Below are 19,834 nucleotides of genomic sequence, written 5' to 3'. Positions count from 1 at the left end.
CGTAGCTTATATTCGATAACAATGTCCTCAGCCACCACAAAGAGGAAAAGGCTTGCCCAGGATATCATTGGCCAACTCGAGGATGAGTTACAAGATGACAATCTCAACATGACGATATGGATGAAGTTGATAGAAGAGGTTTCCAAGAAGGACAAAGCCGAGGATGTGCGAAACGTTTATGAGCGGTTTCTGAGTTTGTTCCCCAATGCCGGAGCACAATGGACAAGTTACATTAACTACGAGTTGGAAAGGGCAGAATCTCAGCAAGAGTTCCAACGGATTGAGGGACTGTTCGCGAGATGCTTGACTAAGGTGTACCATGTTGATCTGTGGAAATGCTATCTCGTCTACGTGAGAAGAGTTCACAATATGATCACTGGAGGAGAAAGTGCGCGTGGAGTTGTCCTGAAGGCTTTCAGTTTTGCTGTTGATAACGTTGGTATAGACTTCTTCTCTGATAACCTATGGGATGAGTATCTGGTTTTTATTGACAGTTGGAACCCAATATCGTCTGCTGAGACGTTTGCGAAGACTGATCTAAAGAGATCTGTGTTCAGGAGAATAATTGGCACTCCATTGAACAATCTCGAGAAGTATTGGCAGATGTACACTGCTTTTGAAAATGAGACAAACCCCTCCACCTCCAGGAAGTTCATTAACGAAAAGTCCGCTGAATACATGAAGGTGAGATCTGTGGTCCAGGAATTGGCAAACGTCACCTCGGGACTGAACAGAAACTTGTTGATGACGAAGGAACCTTTGCCTAGTGATTTCAAGCAGCTTGCGGTATGGAAAAGATGGATCGCATGGGAACTCTCCAACCCTTTAAAACTCCCAGACGATCCCCACAGAAAAAGAGTGGAATACAGTTTCAAGCAAGCATCTCAGGTAGTTCGCTTTTTCCCCGAGATATGGTTTAATTATGTCCAGTTTCTGATCACGGTCTCTGAGCAGCTGAATTTTGAGGTTATCACGGAAATCTCGGAAATGGGACTCACCAGCAATCCCGACAGCTTTGCTCTCACTTATCAGATAGCCGAGCTATACGAAAAGAACATGAAGCACGATAGCATGAAGCGATGCTATGAGAGACTGATAGAGCATTTGACCAAGAAGTACAACTATTGGAGCGAGTTGGAAAGTCAGCTGAATGCAACTTTGGAGGAGAACAAAAAGGAAGAAGACGTTGAGGAAGTGTCAAAAGACGATGACGACACTGAGACGAAAGAAAAAGTGGTGGATAGTGCCAAACTGGTGGAAAACGAAGAAATCAAGAAGCGGCTTGGTGAGATTCAACTCACCAAGAAGAATTTGGGAAGAGCAATCACTGCTGTCTACTGCTCACATATGAAATCTACAAAAAGATGCATTGGTGGCAAAGAATCCAGAACCATTTTTGCAGAGGCAAGAAAGTTTGCTGGTGTTACATGGCACATCTATGATGACTCTGCAATGATTGAATACTACTCCAACGATCTCAAACTGGCTTTGCGTACCTTCAAATTGGCGTTCAAGTATTTCGGGACAGAGGTGGAGTTTTTGATTCGGTACATCGATTTTTTGATTTTGAACAAAGATCTGGCAAACGCAAAGTCCGTGTTTGAAACCTCTGTGAAGAATCTGGCCACTCAGGAGGGTCCATTGAGACTTTTGTTCAAGAAGTTCATGAAAGTTGAGCTCAACTACGGCGATCTCAGTTCTGTCAAGTTACTAGAGAAAAGATATCAAGAATCTTTCCCCAACGACGACATGCTGCAAGTGTTTCAGTCAAGATACGAAGAAGCCGGATTTGACGGGATCAGAGAGTTCGACCTCCACCACGGTTTCAAGAACGAGGAATCTCAGAGCCAACCGCTTGCAGAAGAACCACCACTGAAAAAACAGAATGCTGTCGCTAACAACACTGACCACTTTGAAGATGCAAACATCAGAGAGTCGTCTCCTGGACTGCCCATTCGCGACCCATTCGTGGTGAGAGATGAGATTTACAATCTTCTGAGAGTGCTTCCCAAACCACGCTACTACACCGAGGCTATTTTTGACGCCGAGAAAACAGTTAAGTTTTTTGAAAATTTATAATGGTTATAATGGGAATATATCATCGAATAGAATAAATCAGAGGCTATCCTACTGAATGGAAAGTCTTTAGCGTAAACGTGCGGCTCAACATACTGTAATTTACGCCTATAGTAAGTAATACTGGGTCCGCCAAAAATTTCGTGAACACTGAAAAACTCGCTGATGCGTTGTAACAAGTGTGCAGAAGTCTAACAAATCATAGGACTCGATCTCATTTGAACCAAAATGGCACCACCGGCATTTTCGAGACCAGACAACGTGCTCAAGCGTGCCGAGGATTTGATTGGAGTCAATCAATCCGATGCCGCTCTTCAAACGTTGTATGAACTGATCACGTCCAAGCGTACCCGCTCGTTTTCTCCAGCCGAATTGGAACCCGTGGCTATTTTGTTTGTGACTCTTGCTGTTGAGCTGAGAAACGCAAAGCTTGTGAAAGATGGTCTGCATCAGTATAAAAAGAATGTGCAGGCCGGCTCTACAGGACTTCCATCTGTTGAGGTGGTGGTCAAGAAGTTCATCGAACTATCTGAAGCCCAGCTTAGTGCTGCTCAGGAAAAGGCGGATGCCGTTGCCGTTACCGAAGACGATTTAGAGGCCGTGGAGCCTTCTCCAGAAGACATTTTACTCTCCTCTGTTTCCACGGATGACACTCGTGACCGTTCAGACCGTGAGTTGGTCAATCCTTCTCTTAGGTTCTTGTGGGAAGCCTACAGAACCGTTCTGGATATCTTGAGAAACAACTCGAAGCTCGAGCAGACGTACGCTTTTGTTGTCAGTCAAGCCTTTCAGTTTTGTCTCAAGTACAACAGGAAGACTGAGTTTCGCAGACTGTGTGACTTTCTGAGAGCACACATTCTTGCTGCTGCTCAAAAGACTCCTGGTCACCAAGCTGTCAACCCTATTGACCTTTCTGACCCAGACACTTTGCAGAGACACTTGGAAATGCGTTTTCAACAACTGAACGTCTCTGTCAAGCTTGAGCTTTGGCAAGAATCTTTCAGAACTGTTGAGGATGTCCACACTCTGTTGATCAGCTCTAAGAGACAGCCAAGACCAAGCATGATGGTGAACTACTACGAGAACATGGCCAAGATCTTTGCTGTTTCTAACAACAGTCTGTTCCGTGCTGCAGCATGGCAGAAGTTCTTCAACCTGTACTCTCAGTCTCCGCTGGCTACCGACAAGGACCTAAAGCACTATGCTTCCGTGTACCTACTGTCTACTCTGGCCATCCCTCAAGATAGCCGTGTCACTACTGCTAACGATGACTTTGGGAGGCGTAAGAAGGCCAGATTGGCGTCGCTTTTAAACCTGTCTAAGGTTCCTACCAGAGAATCCTTGATTGAGTCTGTTCTGAGCAAAAAGCTTCTCAAGATTGTGGACCCTTCCCTGGCCAGATTTTACGACCTCATTGAGGCTGATTTCCACCCATTGTCGTTCGCTACCAAATCGAAAGCTATTTTTGCCGAGATCGAAAGTAACAAAGATTTTGCCTCTTACATCAGACCTCTTACCGAGGTTATCCTTACCAGATTATTCGAGCAGGTTTCTCAAGTCTATGAATCTATCAAGCTTGACTTTTTGGTACGTCTGTCAACCTTTGAAGGTGCTTTCAAATTGACTCCTTCCGAAATTGAGACTCTATTGATCGAGGCTGGTCAGAAAAACTTGCTTGCTGTTAAGATCAACCACGATGCCAAGGTTGTTTCTTTCCGGTCAGATCCATTTGAAGATGCAAGCACTGTTTCTGACTTGACTATTACCAAGCAACTGCAACCATCTCCAGCTGAGTTGATTCGTCATCAGCTGAGCACTTTGGCCAAATCTTTAACTGAATCCTTGAGAATTCTCGACCCAACCATCAGTGAATCTGAGAAGGAGAACCGTGCAGAGGCTTTGCAGAAAGCTAACGCGGAGTTCGAGAATGAAAGGGCCGAGATCGTTAGTCGTTACGAGATTGTTGACGCCAGAAAGGAGAAGCGTTCGGAAGAGAACCGTAGAAAGGAGGAGGAGCAGGCTAGAGCCAGATTGGAGAAGCTTGCTGCCGAGAGAAAGGCCGAACAAGAGCGCATGGAACAAGAGGCCGAAAGAAGAAGACTTGAAAAACTGGAAAGAGAGAAGCAGGAAATCACCGAAAGAGAGAAGAGAAAGGCGGTGGAGGAAATTAACGCCAAGGGTATCATTAAGGTTGATCTTGATGATCTTGACAATATTGATCCAGACAGACTTAAGGGAATGCAATTGCAACAGCTTGAGAAGGAAAGAAAGGAAATGGAAGAGAAACTCAAGAGCACCGCCAGAAAGTTTGATCACATTGAAAGAGCTCAAAGAAAGTTTGAGCTCTCCCTTCTGGAAAAGGATTCTGAAATTCAAAAGGTTAAGGACTTAGAGGATTACGAGGCCATGAAGAGCAAGCTTTTGGCCCAAGCCAAGAAGGACCATGACGAGTCCCTCAAATTGCGCGATCGCCTGAAGAGAACGGTGCCAGACTACACTTCTTTCGTCTCGAAAATTAGGGAGGAAAAATCTGCTACCCTCATCAAGTTGCGTGAGGATGCTCGGAAGAATCTTGAGGCTGCGAAGGCCGAGAGAGTTCAACAGATTATTTCCGAGAGAAAAGCCAGAGCCGAGGCCGAAAAGAGAGAAAGAGAAGAAGCTGAGAGAAGAGCTGAATTCGAGAGAAAGGAAGCCGAAAGAATTAACGAAGAAAGAGAAAGGGCCAGAGTTGAGGAGGAACAAAAGGCTGAAAAGGCAAGGGCCAACCTCAGTTTCTCCGAGATCCAAAGGCTTAAGAGAGAACAACAGTTTAGGGAGCCTTCTGGAGGGAGAGATTTTGAGGCTCCTCCAAGAAAGGGTTCAGGCCTGCCTCCTCCTTCTGAGTTTTCTGCTCCTCCTCGGAGACAGTTCGAGCCGGTCTCTCAGCCTTCCTATGGAGCTCCCGCACCAGCCTCTGATAAGCCGATGTCTTTCGCAGAGAAGATGCGTTTGAAGAGAATGCAAGGTGGTAGATAAAGGAAACTATTTATCATTATACACTCGTTGTTGGGATAACTAATTCCGAGAGGCTAAATGTTAACCTCTAAGATAAATGGCAAGCAGCGCGGGTTTCAATCATTTCTATTATGTTATTCTGGTATACTATCGTAGTACACTATTGTAGTACACTATCCTGGAAAGTTATTCCAGTCAGCGGTGTTTTCCGAACAGTATAAGGATGAGATCGAAAGCTGTTGCCAGATTGTGTGATGTACATGGAAACTCAAAATTCATCCCAACACAGAGTTGAATACTGTTCTGCTTCATAAAAGTCACATATAAGTCCACTTTATATATATATTGCCCTCATTTAGTATGCGGTGAATACTTCTGCGTTTAGTTCAAATCAAATTCGATCTTCGGGAAAGGCTGTAGCATTTTACCCCGGATTTTGTCACTCCATACCTCATGCATAATGCCTGATGCACAGGGTGCACCTTTGGACTTTGTTTGTGCTTCCTACTGAATGGAGGAGGGGTTGACCAAGGTCAGGTGACGAATAGTATTTTTGATGTTGGCAGGATATAGAAAATGAATAAAATTACTCATGCCTCATATAGTAAATAAAGGTAAAGAATAAGAAGAATGTGTCCTCCTTTTCTATATTGAATAGTGTTAGAACCAATTTATAACATACAAACGTGTGAAGATCAAAGCAGACGCGTTTCGCGTGTATCTAAAGACAGAATACTTGCTGCTCTTTTTCTCACCATATAACCAACTTCCTTGAGATGACCAGAGAAAGGTTTTTCCAAGCGGAAGACCTTTTTCAGGATTTTGGAGAGAATTTTGGAGAGGATTTTTATGAAGTCAAAAAAGAAGATTTCATTGATAGCGTTTCGCGGGCAAAGAGTACCTTGGAACCGGTATCGAAACAACACAGCAAACCAAAACTCGACTTGTCGCCGCTAAAAAAAGATAAACTCACGAGTTCGGTCCTTGAACGTTTTCCTGATCTGACGAGTGAAGATGTGGAATTCTATCTCGGATTTACATTCGCCGAAAACCCATCCTGCGATGATGTCGCAGACGTGATTGAAGCTTTCAACAAGAATGGTTTATCTGACCCCCGCGGAATGGGATTTAATTTCTCTGATCTCGAGTCTCATTCCAAGCTGAAAGAAAAACTTACTGAATATTTCATGCTCAAGAGAGCAAACAAGCGGTCCTTGGTGTTTCTGGGCTATCTCAGCCCGGTGCGTGGCTGGTGCACAAGGTCTATGTTTGGAAAACCTCTTGAGGCTCTCCAGGAAGTTCATTTGACCAGAGAGGGCGATTCTTCTGCAAAATCGAAAAAGAAAAACCCGGATAAAGGAACCATCGTGAGGGTCTATTCTGGGAATCCAAAAGAGCCGAGATCGCTGCGTGAGGTCGGAAGACTGACGGAGGAGTTTGCATCATATATTGCGCCGTTGATGGATCTGAACCTGGTGGTCTTCGATGGATTTTACGTCTATCCTAACAATAAACTGAGAATGGGTGACACTTTTGAGCTGCGCATTGATTGCTATTTGAAAGAATCGCTTGATCAGCCCTCTGACTTTGCTTCTTCTTTGAGAGAGGTATACAGAAAACGTACTTACGACGACGCGAACCACGAGAAGGTTGTTCATGATCGTCAAATGGCGCTCAACACACTTCTTGTCAAACTCAACTACCTCAAGGAGACCTCGACCAAGGACGCATTTGCTCCGCAACGTGACACCCATTCAGGAGCGTACAAGAGTGAGCTGACTCAGGAGATTCCTTTCGGCTTGGGGAGCCAGAGAAGCCAGCAGAGTCAGTCGGACAGCCAAGTCAGTGCAAATGGCTCTATCGATCTCACATCAACTGCTAGCTTGAGAGACAGCACGTTCAACTTGAACCAACTCAAGGAATTTTACAGAGTCACCCAGGAGTCAGCTTTTGGTGAAGATTTCCCGGAAACAAACCCTCCCGCTGCTGATTTCAGCTTAGAGCTTCGTCCATACCAGAAATTGGGACTTTCATGGATGTTGAAACGTGAACGGGAGTATACACACATCGGTTCTGGGAATCTTTCAAACAGCCAAAACAATGACTTCATCAAAGAGCTAATCGAATCCGAAGAGGGTGCCAATAATCCACTATGGACAAAGATGGAGGGTCGCAACGGCACCCAACCCTTTTACTACAACAGGTTTTCGGGGGAATTCTCATCTAAAAAACCAACTGTCAAGTCCCTCTGTAAAGGAGGAATATTGGCAGACGAAATGGGTCTTGGCAAGACCATTACGACTCTTTCCTTGGTTTTCACTGTTCCGGAAGATTCATCTTTTGATAAGACCCTATCATTCGATAAGAAGTATGCCTACAAGACCACGTTGATTGTGGTGCCCATGTCTCTCCTGAACCAATGGCAGAACGAGTTTGAAAAGGCCAATCTCAGAGAGGGTGTTGAGTGCAGAACCTACTATGGAAATCCCCATTTCGACCTGGCAGCAGAGTGCTGCACCGACCAGGCCCCAAGAGTGTTGTTGACAACTTATGGAACTATCCAGAGCGAATACAGTCGTATGTCGAGGAATTCCATGTACGAGAGCAGTCTTTATAATATGAAGTTCTTCAGAATCGTTCTCGATGAAGCTCACAATATCAGAAATAAGCAGACCAAAACCACAAGGGCCATGAATGATCTGGAAGCTTCGAGAAAGTGGCTGCTGACTGGTACCCCAGTTATCAATTCATTGGACGATCTTTATCCTCTAGTCAACTTTCTCAATGTTGAGCCTTGGTCCAGTTATGCCCTTTGGAAGCACTTTGTGAAAGATCCTTTTGACAATAACAAGAACTTGGCCGGTGCTTTCAGCGTTCTCTCTACTATCATGGAACCTCTCATTCTCAGAAGAACGAAGTTACAAAGGGATAAATACGGTAAACTGCTTATTGAACTTCCCGAGAGAGAGGTGGTATTTGAAAGGTTATACTTCAATGAGCAGGAAAACGCTATGTATGAGTGGATGAAGAGACGTGCGGAGTTTTCTTTCAAAGAAAACATGAACAGTGGGACTCTGATGTCCAACTATACTTCTATTCTGACGCATATTCTCAGATTGAGACAAGTGTGCTGTCATTTGGACCTCATCAAAACCACCAGGGAAGGTTTGGTTGAGGAGGAGGAAGGTGTCATGTTGACCCAGAAGCTTCTGATGAGCGAAAAAGAGGAGTTCGAAACCAAGGCACTCAAGATTCTTGCGGAAGAAGAAGAATCTGAAGCTTTCTCTTTAGACCGTCAAATTGAGCTAAAGTCGGAAATTATGAGCGCATACCCTAACTTTACTGATACAGAATGCTCCATCTGTACGACTTCTCCGATCGACGTTGAGAAATGTGTCATCACTGAGTGCAAGCATTGTTTCTGTCTGGAGTGCCTAATGGACCACTTTGAGTTCCAGAACAGAGCTGGAACTACCCCTACCACCGATGGGTCAGAAGATGTTGATTCACCATCTTTAAAGCCAAAGAAGAATGTTCAGTGTCCAAATTGTCGGTCCGTGATTGACAAAAAGAGACTTTTTAGAACTAAGCCTCAGCTAGGAAATGTTGATGCTTTGAAGGATGGAGTTGAAGCCGGATATACCCTTTATCATTTCAACCCATATGGAAGATCCACTAAGATCAACGCTTTAATCAAGAATCTGTATCAAATCAGAGAAGGCGATCCTAATGAAAGGGTGGTTATTTTCTCTCAGTTCACATCGTTCCTTGATCTTATTGAGTCAGAACTTCAGCATTACCCCAATGAGTTCGAGGTATTAAAAATGGATGGTAGGGTTACTATGAAGGGACGGCAGAGTATCATTGAAAAGTTCTCTGATCCTGCTTCCAAGACGAAGGTGTCTGTTTTGCTCCTGTCTATGAAGGTTGGAGGTGTAGGTCTGAATTTGACTGTCGCCTCTAAGGCCTTCATGATGGATCCATGGTGGTCCCCAAGTATGGAAGACCAGGCCATCGATCGTCTTCACAGAATGGGTCAGCAGAACAACGTCAGAGTCGTGAGGTTTATCATGCGCGACTCTATAGAGGAGAGGATGTTGAAGATTCAGGAAAGAAAGAAGCAAATAGGTGAGGCTGTTGGCGTCGACGACGAAGAAAGACGCAAGAGGAGAATTGAAGAAATCCAGATATTGTTCGGGAAATAAGGTTGAGGTGGAGACAGCCACTGGAGGAACAGATCATGTCTGGTGGCTACTAAGCGTGTGTATTTGACTGAAATGCAACCGGCATTATTAACTAATATAACAACAGATTCTTTACGTTGATGACAGGCGTATAAGTCAGCTTCTTGGAGATAGTCCATTCGCGAATTTTCTCCTTCACTATCAACAGTTTGAAGTTATCGTCGACCACCTTGATGAATCCCTCTTCACTGGGAAGTGGATAGTAATCCAGGTATTGTTCCTTCTTGCCCTTCGTATAGAGAGCTCCCATAAAATCCAGTGCCATTATTATATCATCAGAACGGAATCCTGTGGTCTTCGAGATAATTTCCAACGTAGTGTCTTTCACCGTGGAGAGCTCACCAACCAGCAATTCTCTGGCCAGGGTCTTTGCCCAGAACGTCACGTAGCCAATTTTTCCGAAAGGCGATAGAGGATGCTCGGGTCCGCTAACCTTTCCCTCACTCTTAGAAAGCTCATAAGAGAATGCAATTAAAAGGTGGCCCAGCTTGCGTCGCTGGAAAGGCGGAAACACCAAGATGCACGCAAGATTGTTTCCATCCCACGATAGAAGCTCTTTGGAAAAAAATCCCATAGGAACCTGCTGGCCCTTAACATCGCCGTAGACCACAAAGAAGTCAAAATATTCCAGTCCAAAAAAGACAGATTTGTTGTCCAGAAATAGCTTTGCAAAAAGACACATACATTGGCAATACACCGGGTGTCTTGCGCCTTTCACTTTCCTTATTGAATAAGCCTTATCTCGGTACATGAGTTTCCCTGGCAATTTTGACTTGTATGAACAAACTTTTGAGTGGACCGCAAGAGAATTTTCAGAGTCTGTATACTTGAAACAGGTCGGACAAACATATAACGTATCCAGCCAATACTCGTGAGTCTTGAGGAACTCCGATACCTCTTTGGCACTGGTCTTCTTCGCTGGCAGTTTCTCGTTCACGTGCTTGAAGCCCAGCATATCAGGCTTATTTGCAGCAAAATACACCGAATTGCCGTACCATGTGTCGAAAGTGAACTCTCCAAAGCTCACAGTTCGTATGTTTCTTCTGTCCAGTGCTCCGTACAGACTCTCGTCTTCACCAGAGTGACTGTCTACCACCGAGTTGGCAATCATGATCATCAGATATGATATCAATTCTACACCAGACTCAGAGCACAATCCCACTTTTTTTCAGCGAATAATTGAATATAAACCAAGACAGAGCCGTCTTCCGAAGCGTTTATTTGCGTTGATCTGACCAAGGCCCAATCGGTCGTGTCTCGTGGAGAAGCTCATCGCCTAAGAAAAAAAAAATAAGCGTAGAGAAAAATTGTAATTGTCTTGTTCTCTCAAGATAGCATTTACCCGGTCATTACATACCTTTTCACAGTTGAAAATGGGAAAATATAGAAAGAGGTTTAATGAGAAAGCCCGAATGGGCATGCTCGCCAAACAAGCAGATCTGAAGAGGGCGAGGCAGAAGCAGTTCAACCGGCATCTAGATGATGGCACTGCTAATCCTGCCCCAGTGGTTGAAGCTGTCTCCACCGAGCAAGATGTGAACTCCGAATTTATCAAGCCGATGTCGGAGGAGGAAAAGAAGGTTCGCAAACACAGAATGGAAGAGGAGTTGTTATCACAGCAAGAGACCAAAGTTTCGAAGAACAAGAAGAAGAGACTGGACAAATACATCGAGCATCAGTTGAAGAGAGAAGAAAAGCAGATTCTGTTTAAAAAGCTCGAAGAGACCCGAATTGACTCTTCTGTGTTGAAATCTGCCAAGTTGCTGGGAACTGGAAACACTCTGACGAAAAGGGAACAGTTCCAGGAAGCAATGACCTTGGAGAGCCAAGGGCGTGGCACCGAGGAGACAAAAGAGTTTCTTTACGAGGAGCGAGAAGTGAAGGCATGGGACCAATCAGATGACGAGCATGTTGATTCTGAGGAGGAGAAGGACACATTCAAAGATACTCTGGCTCTGGCCTCCAGTTTTGTCGATTACAGACCCACCAACGTGGGAGGTATGGGATCTGGGTTTGCTTTCCAGAATATACAGAAAGTTGAGAAAAAAAAGGTGATCAGCAACAAGTTTACTTGGAGACAAATGGTGGAGGAGGAGGGGAGTGTCAAGCGTAAGGAAAAGATAGAGGAGGAGCAAGATTTCCTGACCAGCGATAGTGATGAAGAAGACGAAGGAGATGAGGAAGAGGTAGCTAGCGAGAGCGAAGAAGAGGAAGAAGAACAAGAGACCGGGGAAGATGATGAAGACGAGGATGTTGAAGACGAGGAAGATGATGGCGATGACGATAACGACAATGACGACTACAACGACGACAAACCACGACTTTCGAAACCCGAGTACAGCCAGACCGCCAGTGCCTTCAAAAACTGGGCAGAATTGCAGGTAGAACAGATCAAAGGATATCAGAAAGCTGACTTACTTCCAACCACCAACCTCAAGCATTATGAGCCTCTTGAAAGACCAGAGGATAACGAAGACAGATTGCAGGATGACTTCATACCCATTAACGAGGACCTGGAGCGTAAAGTGGACTTCGTGATGATCAACCGTGATCCCCAAATTCAGCAGTCTAGAATGATGTTGCCAGTCTTTGCCGAGGAACACAGGATCATGGAAGCTATTCACCACAACGATTGCATAGTGGTGAGTGGTGAGACCGGTTCCGGTAAGACTACACAAATCCCCCAGTTTCTGTACGAGTCTGGTTATGCCAATAAGGGACTCATTGGTATTACCCAGCCCAGACGAGTGGCAGCTATGGCCATGGCTGAGCGTGTTGGTAAAGAGATGGGGGACCATGGAGATAGGGTTGGTTACCAAATTCGGTTTGATGCCAGCATCAAGGCCAACACCGCGATGAAGTTCATGACTGATGGTGTTTTGCTGCGGGAGATGATGAACGACTTCATGGTGAGCAAGTACTCGGCTATCATTATTGATGAGGCTCATGAAAGAAACACAAATACTGACATTCTAATCGGAATGCTTAGCAGGGTATTGAAACTCAGAAGAGAGTATCACGAGAAGGACCCGAGTAAGTACCATCCGCTGAAGTTGATCATCATGTCAGCTACTCTAAGAGTGACTGATTTCACTGAGAACGAGAAATTACTCAAAAACCCTCCCCCAGTTATAAAGATTGAAACCAGACAGTTTCCTGTCTCTGTTCACTTCAACCGTCGCACTGCTCCAAACTATACCGAAGAAGCTTTCAAGAAAACGTGCAAGATCCACCAGAGGCTTCCTCCTGGCGGCATTTTGATATTCTTGACCGGTAAGGATGAGATTAACGATGTGGTCAAAAGACTGAGGAAAGAGTTTCCTACAAAGAAAGCACAGGAGGATTCGGTAGAGTTCAGGGTAAACTCCAAGAATGCGGATACTGAGATCGAAGACATTGATTTCAGCATTGGAGCTGAGGCAGAGATCAATGAGGAAGAAGATGATTACCTTGAGGAGGACGAAGAGGAAGAAGAAGGATTTGAAGAAACACTAGAAGAAGGCCAAACAGGCCAAGAGCCTCTCTGGGTTCTTCCTCTTTATTCCCTCCTTTCCACGAAAGACCAGATGAAAGTATTCCAGCCTCCTCCTGGTAACTCCAGACTATGTGTCGTGTCCACCAACGTTGCTGAGACCTCCATCACCATTCCTGGAATAAGGTACGTAGTTGATTGTGGCCGTGCCAAAGAGAGGAAGTACAACGAGGAAACTGGAGTCCAGAGTTTTGAGGTTGGGTGGATCTCCAAGGCCAATTCCGACCAAAGATCTGGTAGAGCTGGTCGTATTGCTGCTGGTCATTGCTATAGACTGTACTCGTCAGCCATTTATGAGAGTGATTTTGCTCAATTCAGCAAGCCTGAAATTCTGAGAATGCCCATAGAAAGTGTGGTTCTGAATATGAAGTCAATGGGCATCTCGAACGTGGTGAACTTTCCGTTCCCTACACCTCCTGAGCGTTCCACTTTGCAGAAGAGTGAAAAGCTGCTACAGTATCTTGGAGCTCTAGATAAGGAGTCAGAGATAACAGACCTCGGCAAAAAGATGAGCTTCTTTCCGCTGAGTCCCAGATTTGCCAAAATGCTGCTGATGAGCAACCAGATGGGATGCTTACCTTATATGATAGCCATTGTTTCTGGACTGTCGGTTGGCGACCCTTTTCTTACAGAGAACGAGCTTGGTTTGAACCAGAGAAGCAACGATGACGAAGACGAGGAGGAGAGATTGAGCATCAAAGAACAGGAATCGCTGAGAACCTTACGTTCCAAGTTTTTCAAATCTCAGCAAATGTTCACCAAACTTGACAAGTATAGTGATTGTTTCAAACTGCTTTCTGCAGTGTGTGCTATAGAGCATGTGGATGATCGTTCTGAGTTCTACAGTTCGCATTTCCTTAGAGCCAAGATTATGGAAGAGATTTCTAAGCTGAGAAAGCAGCTTCTTTATATCACATCTACTATCGTGTCGAAAGACTCGGTTGCTGCCAAAGAGCATGAGGTTAGAATCCAACCGCCTACCAAAGTGCAGGTATCGGCTCTCAAACAAATGGTTGCCTCGGGGTTTGTGGATCAAATCGCATTGAGGTCTGACTTAATACCTCAATGCGAGTACAAGCTGACCAATAAGACTCCTGTTATCGGTGTCCCATATTGCTCTATTGTACTGGGTGTTGATCAACTGGTGTACATCCACCCCAGCTCCATGCTGCGCGAACTCGGGGATAAGCCTCCGCAGTACTTGGTATTTCAATTGATTCAACAGGGTCAAACTGGCAAACTAAGAATTAAGCCTCTTTGTGATATAAGCGGTTTGCAACTCTACAATTTGGCAAAGAAAAGCGGACTGGTAAGTCTGTCAAAGCCAATCAAACCACCCACTGTTACCAGTTCCACTTCTAGAGAGGCATACTGTATTCCTCGGTTTGGTTCCAACAAGGTGGAAGTTGACTTGCCAGTGGTTAAACTGCAGCAAACAAAATCGAACGGATTATGGAGTTGAGGATCTGAGGTGCCTGTATAATCATGGATGGACATTGAATGGACAGTTCACTTTTGATCGAGCCCCTTTGTAGTAGTTCTAAGGACTATGATTATGGATTCACTGAGGAATAGTCGTTTACCAACTTTTATTTGACGATTTCTTCTACATTTTCGTCTGCCGAAGTGGTTACTGCCGTTCGCACTTTTTCATCTATCATGCATGTCAGATTTATCTATACCCCATTGAATGGTCACAGTGCTTTGAATAGCCACTCCTCGGCTCAACAAAGCCTTTTGTTGTTCAATCCGACTGTCAAAAGCCTCAATTATCACACCCCTTATAAATCCAACAATTGATATAGACAAATATAATGGCTTTCCTCGAAATCTGATCCTGTAGTTATAATTGCGTGCCCCACCCATTTGTATGTTTTCCCAGGCACGACATTTTTTTCACCCTAGATGTTGACCAGATTTCCACGCATGCTTTTTGTTTACGCGAACCCTCCACAAACGATACATCACACGCATCAAGAATCGAAAATCATGGCGGAAAGGAGCTTGAGACATAGCAAAGAGTTTACGCTGCCCCGATCGTTTATAGACACGTATTTCAGTGTGATCAAACACGTGGATCACCAAGAGGTGTTGACTTACCCCATTCCAGCCAAGTTCCAACAGGAGAATCTGGATGTATTGGACCAATCGCTTTGGGAATTTGTTGAGGCCAAGCCGGATTATGCAAAGACGACGATAGCAGATAAACGCGCGAAGCAGGCTTACAAGAGTGTGGCTTCGATAGTATCTGACCTGAAAGTGGCATCCATACTCAAGATTGTCGAACTACAACGCGGGACTAAAGAATATATTCAGGTGGACTCGTTCTACCAATTTGCTGTTCGTTTGCTTTTCAAGGAGTGTCTACAATTGCAGTTCGATCTAAAAGCATTCGAGACAACGGCTGACGATCTTTCGCGGTTTGAGCTTCAGCTGCTGAAAGATTACCAGGATGTGGTTGGCGAGTTCACCAACGCTAACGGCGAATCCATCAATGTGATGCGTGACAGCAATTTTCCCCTGTTCACCTCGTTAGATCAAAGGTCCAGCCTTGACCCCAGAGATTCGATTGTGGGACAGCCTTTCAAGACCGTTAAGATTGTTCCATTGGTGAACTCAATCCAGTCCGTCACATTGGGTCAACTATCTCCATTTAACCCAAAAACGCAGCAGCATCCAGCCTCTGCTCCTACAGATTTGCTAAGCCAGTTTTTTCATCCTAACTGGTTCGGACTTCCCATTGGCCATTGGATACGCGGAGACTTGTATGGGAGCTTTGCACCATTCGTTGATGACGGAAAGACCTGTATTAGTTTTGAGATGAGAGGGATCACATGGTTGGAACAGATCGGCTTCAGGAAACTAGCTGAGGAGGATGTTGAGGATGATATTGAGGAGGAGGAGGAGGAGGAGGAGGAAGAGGAGGAAACTGGAGACGATGCGAACGGTAAAGACTCCGAAATGGTGGATGCCGATTTTGTTGAGAAAGAGACGGAATCCGGTGGTGCTGTGGCGACTGTGGATACTTCAAAAGAAAGCGTTCCCGAGATCGCAGAAGCTGCAGAAGAGATAATCCCTGAGATCGCAGAAGAGCCTGTCGATAACTCGTTGAATGATAACGTCAAAATCAAGTTAGAAAACGTGCTGTGCTGGCATCCACAAAACAAGATCCATCCAGACGAGAAACATGCGATCTCCAAAAAGCAAGAGCTGAGACTCATCAACAAGCTATTGATCGATCTGCACAAACTGAGACAGGAACGATTCAAGGCCAGCGGCGCAGTCAACGTGTCGAACCCAACAAAGGCTCTGGAGCCCTCGTTGAAGGAGCGCGAAACTTATCACAAACTACAGAGACTGCTGAGAACAGTGATCCAGACTAGAGGCATACGGCCAAGCCAGCTGGGGATTGTCAGCGGCAAGTTGCCCGTCCTGCAGACAAACTACATAGGCACGCTGCCATCGCCCGTGGTTAACTCCAAGAGATTGGTTAATGTGAGCAAGAAGAAGAGACGGTGAATAGAGTAAGATAATAGAAGTTGATAACATTTCATGCATGGTGTATGCAAATAGTAAGTGTCCCGTAGACGTGCACGCCCAATCCGGATGCCGGAATAACTACGACGGAAAACGCCGGGACTCCTTAAATATCTACGTGATATTGCCAAAGACGATAGAAAGTTTGAGGGATGATTCCCTTGTAATTCTCGCAGAAGATCTGCGTAGTTTGGCCGTTTTCCGCCAACAGAAAGTATAACCAAGTTGTTTCATTTATATGTGAAACCCCTAAAAAGTAGAGTGGGGGCGGGAGAAGAAATGAAAATTTGAAAAGAAAAAAACCCTCATGTCATCATTGTCATCAATGCGAAGGTTATGAGAACAACACTGCAAGCGGATGCTATCACCAAATCCCAACTTTGATCTTGTTTTAGAGTTTTGTTCTTGTTTTTCGCCACAAAAGCGCCGTAATCGTAACCAAACCGACGGGCCGAGGACCGCGCAATCAATCCTTGGCCCCCCAGTCCATAACACTGCTACCCTCTCTTCCATCTTCTGAAATTCCTGTTTGTGAGGACTGCGTCAACCGCCCCTCAAACCAGGAATATTATTGTAATCGAATTCCTTATCAATTGTCACCCCCTGCTAGGCTCCTCAGCCGCCCCAGCCACGCACTATCTCTGAAAAGAAACGACCAGGGGGTGCGAGTTGATGTTCGATCAATCAGAAGAGCGCATTGGTCAAATGAGGATGGCGAACTCGGATGAGAGATATGGAAATCAAGATTTTGGATTCGAGGGATAGCGACAAGGAGACGACGGGAAATGAAATTGAAGGGCCAGCGTGTTGACGAACATGTCAGACAATAAAATATCCTATCGGCGGCTGGACCACCCTCACATTGACCTGTGTCCCACCACTGTCTAGAATGCCAATGCCTCAATGGCAGTAAAAGAAAAGCAAATTCCTAATAACAACATCTACAAGAACATCTCGTTTCCTGATGGCAATCCGTTATCTCTGGCCACTGGGCCTTCCAAATGTCAACCAGTCTAATCGATGTGCCAAAGTAATCCCCGTTCATGCAAGTCAAAATAGGACAAAGTACCTCTCTTAATAGGGCAATAAAATTTTATGACAATCCCTCGTAGCTTCAGTCGGATTCCCGTTTCGGGGACCCTCAAGCCATTTATAAAATATGTTCGAATTCCTCCCGTAGACTACTAGTCTTTACGTTCTTTGCCTCTAATTTTTGTGCTTTAGGAATTGTGCTTTTGGTTTTGAGTCTCCATTTAATCGCGGATTCAGTTTGCTGGTCAGATTGGACTGGAGATTAAAAAAGTCCAAAGTTGATCAAAAACTCACTAGTTTTCCTTGTTATACCAAAAGTTGCCCTTGAATCGCGCGAAACAAACAGTTTTGGAATTTTCGCTAGTTATCTTCCTTTCCCGTCCTCTGCAATCCTTCTCTTCTTGCTTGTCATGTCAATCCTAACAGACCTCTTTCCGGATCTTACAGATCTCCAGGACGACTTCAACGAGGAGATTGTCCAGCTTCGCCAGTCCCAGCTCTACGACTACAGTTTCCAGATTGATGAGCTCAAATTCCACGAGGAAAATGATCAGTTCCACAACTTGCTGCCTGCTGCATCGCCATTGTTAGAAGAGAGCAAGTATGTTGGTATTCACAAGACGGATGACTCCTCCATGCACCAGCTCCAGCCACCCCAATCTCAGGCCTGGAGCTTCCAGGATCTCCAGGATATGCAGTTTGTATCTCTTCCAAACCTCGAGATTGGTCTCATGACTCCCCCACTCACATTTATCGAAGAGACGGAACCAAGCACCCCCGTCAGTCTTGGCCGCCGGGACAGCATGTTTGAGTCTCCAAGAGCGGATTCCACTGCTTCATCTACTGCCAATGGACTAGGCCTTGTTACCACCATGCAGGCGCCCTCAAGATATGCCGTGTCGTCATCGCCTGCTTCTGCGGAGGACACCCAGACGAAGCGCATAAGTGACTCACGACTATCGCTGCCGGAGCTAGCCAAGATCCTCAATTTGCAAGATGACCACAAGGAAACCGCTAAGCGCGAGCGTGAAGTCCTGAAGGTTTTAAAAGAGGAACTGGGATTCCAGCTGGGGCAGAAAACGTGGATCCGTGATACTCCCGTGGCCGAACGCAATTTGTTGATCACGCAGCTTCGTGATATCTGCGAGGAAAGGTTCCACTACGGCTATTCTAAGGAGATCCTAGAGACAATCGTCAGAAGGGCCAGTTACTATATGATGCAGGGTAGGTTGAGACGTGAAAGACGGGCTGAGAGAAAGGGAAAGAAGGCGTGATTCACGCTGAACCTGTTTGCAAATGTCCCCAATCGACTTGGATCTGCCAAGTTCCTCTTAATGCCCTGAGCCACGTTCCCACGCCCATTTCATCATCGCCTTTACACCATCTGTACCCCTATTTATTGTATCTGTTTCATTTCATGTTTTTCAATTACCGGGCAGGCCCCGCTGCCGTTCCTAAGCACTTTGCGTAAATCGCCTTAGCCAGAATTCTATCCAAACCCCACGTATAGCTGAAGCATAACTGCTTCGCTGAAACGATCCAGAAATCGCCTCCACAAGTCTGATTGAGTGTCTAGAACGGGCACAATAGGAGAAACACATGTCAGGCCTAAACAGGGTTCCAGCAGCCCGGATGTGTATAGGTAGTGTGTAAATTATTCGTGGCACGCAGTGGCAGTGCAGAGATCTACATGGAATTTAGCTGGCTTTTGAAGGTGTTTCAATTCACGCCCAGAACCACTTTCTGCAATCAGAGCTACATGGAAGTCGGCCATCTGAGTAGATCACTTTCTTGCTGATTTCGAATCCCCTCACCTGTCCACCTCCGGACCCAAGTGACGATCGTCATAGCAGTTTGTGGCGGTGCTCTACTCACATAATGGTGTATGCACGTCCCTGCACGATAGAAGGATAACCTTCTTTTGAAGTGATAAAATCGGATGAGAAAGCAATTGGGTACCTCATTGAGGTAAGCAAGCGGGCGAGCTTTGGTAAGTCGTAGAATTTTTACGAGGAGAGGTCACACGGTCACACAGCCAACTGTCATTGTACAGTGAATTCGTGATGTTTCTGCTGGGAAAAATGAAAAATTTTATTCAGCTGACTTCAAATAATCCCAATGTGTCATGCCTTCCTTCCGAAGAATGTTCGCCGCTCAAGGCCGGCCGCTGGCCCATCCGGGTAAGTCCGCTTGGGTCTGGCGGGGCCCGGCGATGCAGGTTTACGATGGATCACACATGCCTCGAGATGACCGGGCTGAATAAATTTTAGGCCATCTTTGATAAAAACGGGCTTCAGGAAAATCCATGGCCTATTATTTTACGCTTGGGAACATACACATTGCTAAGTTACGTGATCCCATCATTTTTGTCTAGATCACGGGCTCTGCCCACATTCCAATGAAGAGCAAACAAAAGCCC

General features: G+C 45.4%; 7 protein-coding genes across 7 annotated transcripts; 6 read left to right on the top strand and 1 right to left on the bottom strand.

Annotated features, from left to right (window-relative positions):
• Positions 1 to 21: 21 nt before the first annotated feature.
• On the top strand, positions 22 to 2,079 carry KUCA_T00000362001 (uncharacterized protein; the record flags this gene model as incomplete). The annotated part of the gene is made up of 1 exon (XM_022604894.1): positions 22 to 2,079. The coding sequence occupies one exon, from the start codon at positions 22 to 24 to the stop codon at positions 2,077 to 2,079; it is 2,058 nt and encodes a 685-aa protein (XP_022456417.1).
• A 225-nt stretch (positions 2,080 to 2,304) lies between these two features.
• On the top strand, positions 2,305 to 5,091 carry KUCA_T00000361001 (uncharacterized protein; the record flags this gene model as incomplete). The annotated part of the gene is made up of 1 exon (XM_022604893.1): positions 2,305 to 5,091. The coding sequence occupies one exon, from the start codon at positions 2,305 to 2,307 to the stop codon at positions 5,089 to 5,091; it is 2,787 nt and encodes a 928-aa protein (XP_022456416.1).
• A 755-nt stretch (positions 5,092 to 5,846) lies between these two features.
• On the top strand, positions 5,847 to 9,275 carry KUCA_T00000360001 (uncharacterized protein; the record flags this gene model as incomplete). Its single annotated transcript, XM_022604892.1, has 1 exon — positions 5,847 to 9,275. One exon carries the CDS (start codon positions 5,847 to 5,849, stop codon positions 9,273 to 9,275), a length of 3,429 nt encoding a protein of 1,142 aa, XP_022456415.1.
• Positions 9,276 to 9,366: 91 nt separating this feature from the next.
• Positions 9,367 to 10,431, bottom strand: KUCA_T00000359001 (uncharacterized protein; the record flags this gene model as incomplete). The annotated part of the gene is made up of 1 exon (XM_022604891.1): positions 9,367 to 10,431. The coding sequence occupies one exon, from the start codon at positions 10,429 to 10,431 to the stop codon at positions 9,367 to 9,369; it is 1,065 nt and encodes a 354-aa protein (XP_022456414.1).
• Positions 10,432 to 10,687: 256 nt separating this feature from the next.
• On the top strand, positions 10,688 to 14,308 carry KUCA_T00000358001 (uncharacterized protein; the record flags this gene model as incomplete). The annotated part of the gene is made up of 1 exon (XM_022604890.1): positions 10,688 to 14,308. One exon carries the CDS (start codon positions 10,688 to 10,690, stop codon positions 14,306 to 14,308), a length of 3,621 nt encoding a protein of 1,206 aa, XP_022456413.1.
• A 527-nt stretch (positions 14,309 to 14,835) lies between these two features.
• Positions 14,836 to 16,365, top strand: KUCA_T00000357001 (uncharacterized protein; the record flags this gene model as incomplete). The annotated part of the gene is made up of 1 exon (XM_022604889.1): positions 14,836 to 16,365. One exon carries the CDS (start codon positions 14,836 to 14,838, stop codon positions 16,363 to 16,365), a length of 1,530 nt encoding a protein of 509 aa, XP_022456412.1.
• A 1,460-nt stretch (positions 16,366 to 17,825) lies between these two features.
• On the top strand, positions 17,826 to 18,689 carry KUCA_T00000356001 (uncharacterized protein; the record flags this gene model as incomplete). The annotated part of the gene is made up of 1 exon (XM_022604888.1): positions 17,826 to 18,689. The coding sequence occupies one exon, from the start codon at positions 17,826 to 17,828 to the stop codon at positions 18,687 to 18,689; it is 864 nt and encodes a 287-aa protein (XP_022456411.1).
• Positions 18,690 to 19,834: the final 1,145 nt, after the last annotated feature.

This window comes from Kuraishia capsulata, genomic scaffold, assembly GCF_000576695.1.
Source record: "Kuraishia capsulata CBS 1993 genomic scaffold, Kuraishia_capsulata_scaffold_1, whole genome shotgun sequence".
NCBI lineage: Eukaryota > Fungi > Ascomycota > Pichiomycetes > Pichiales > Pichiaceae > Kuraishia > Kuraishia capsulata.
Note: the sequence above shows the minus strand (reverse complement) of the source record. Positions and strands in the feature narration are given on the sequence as shown.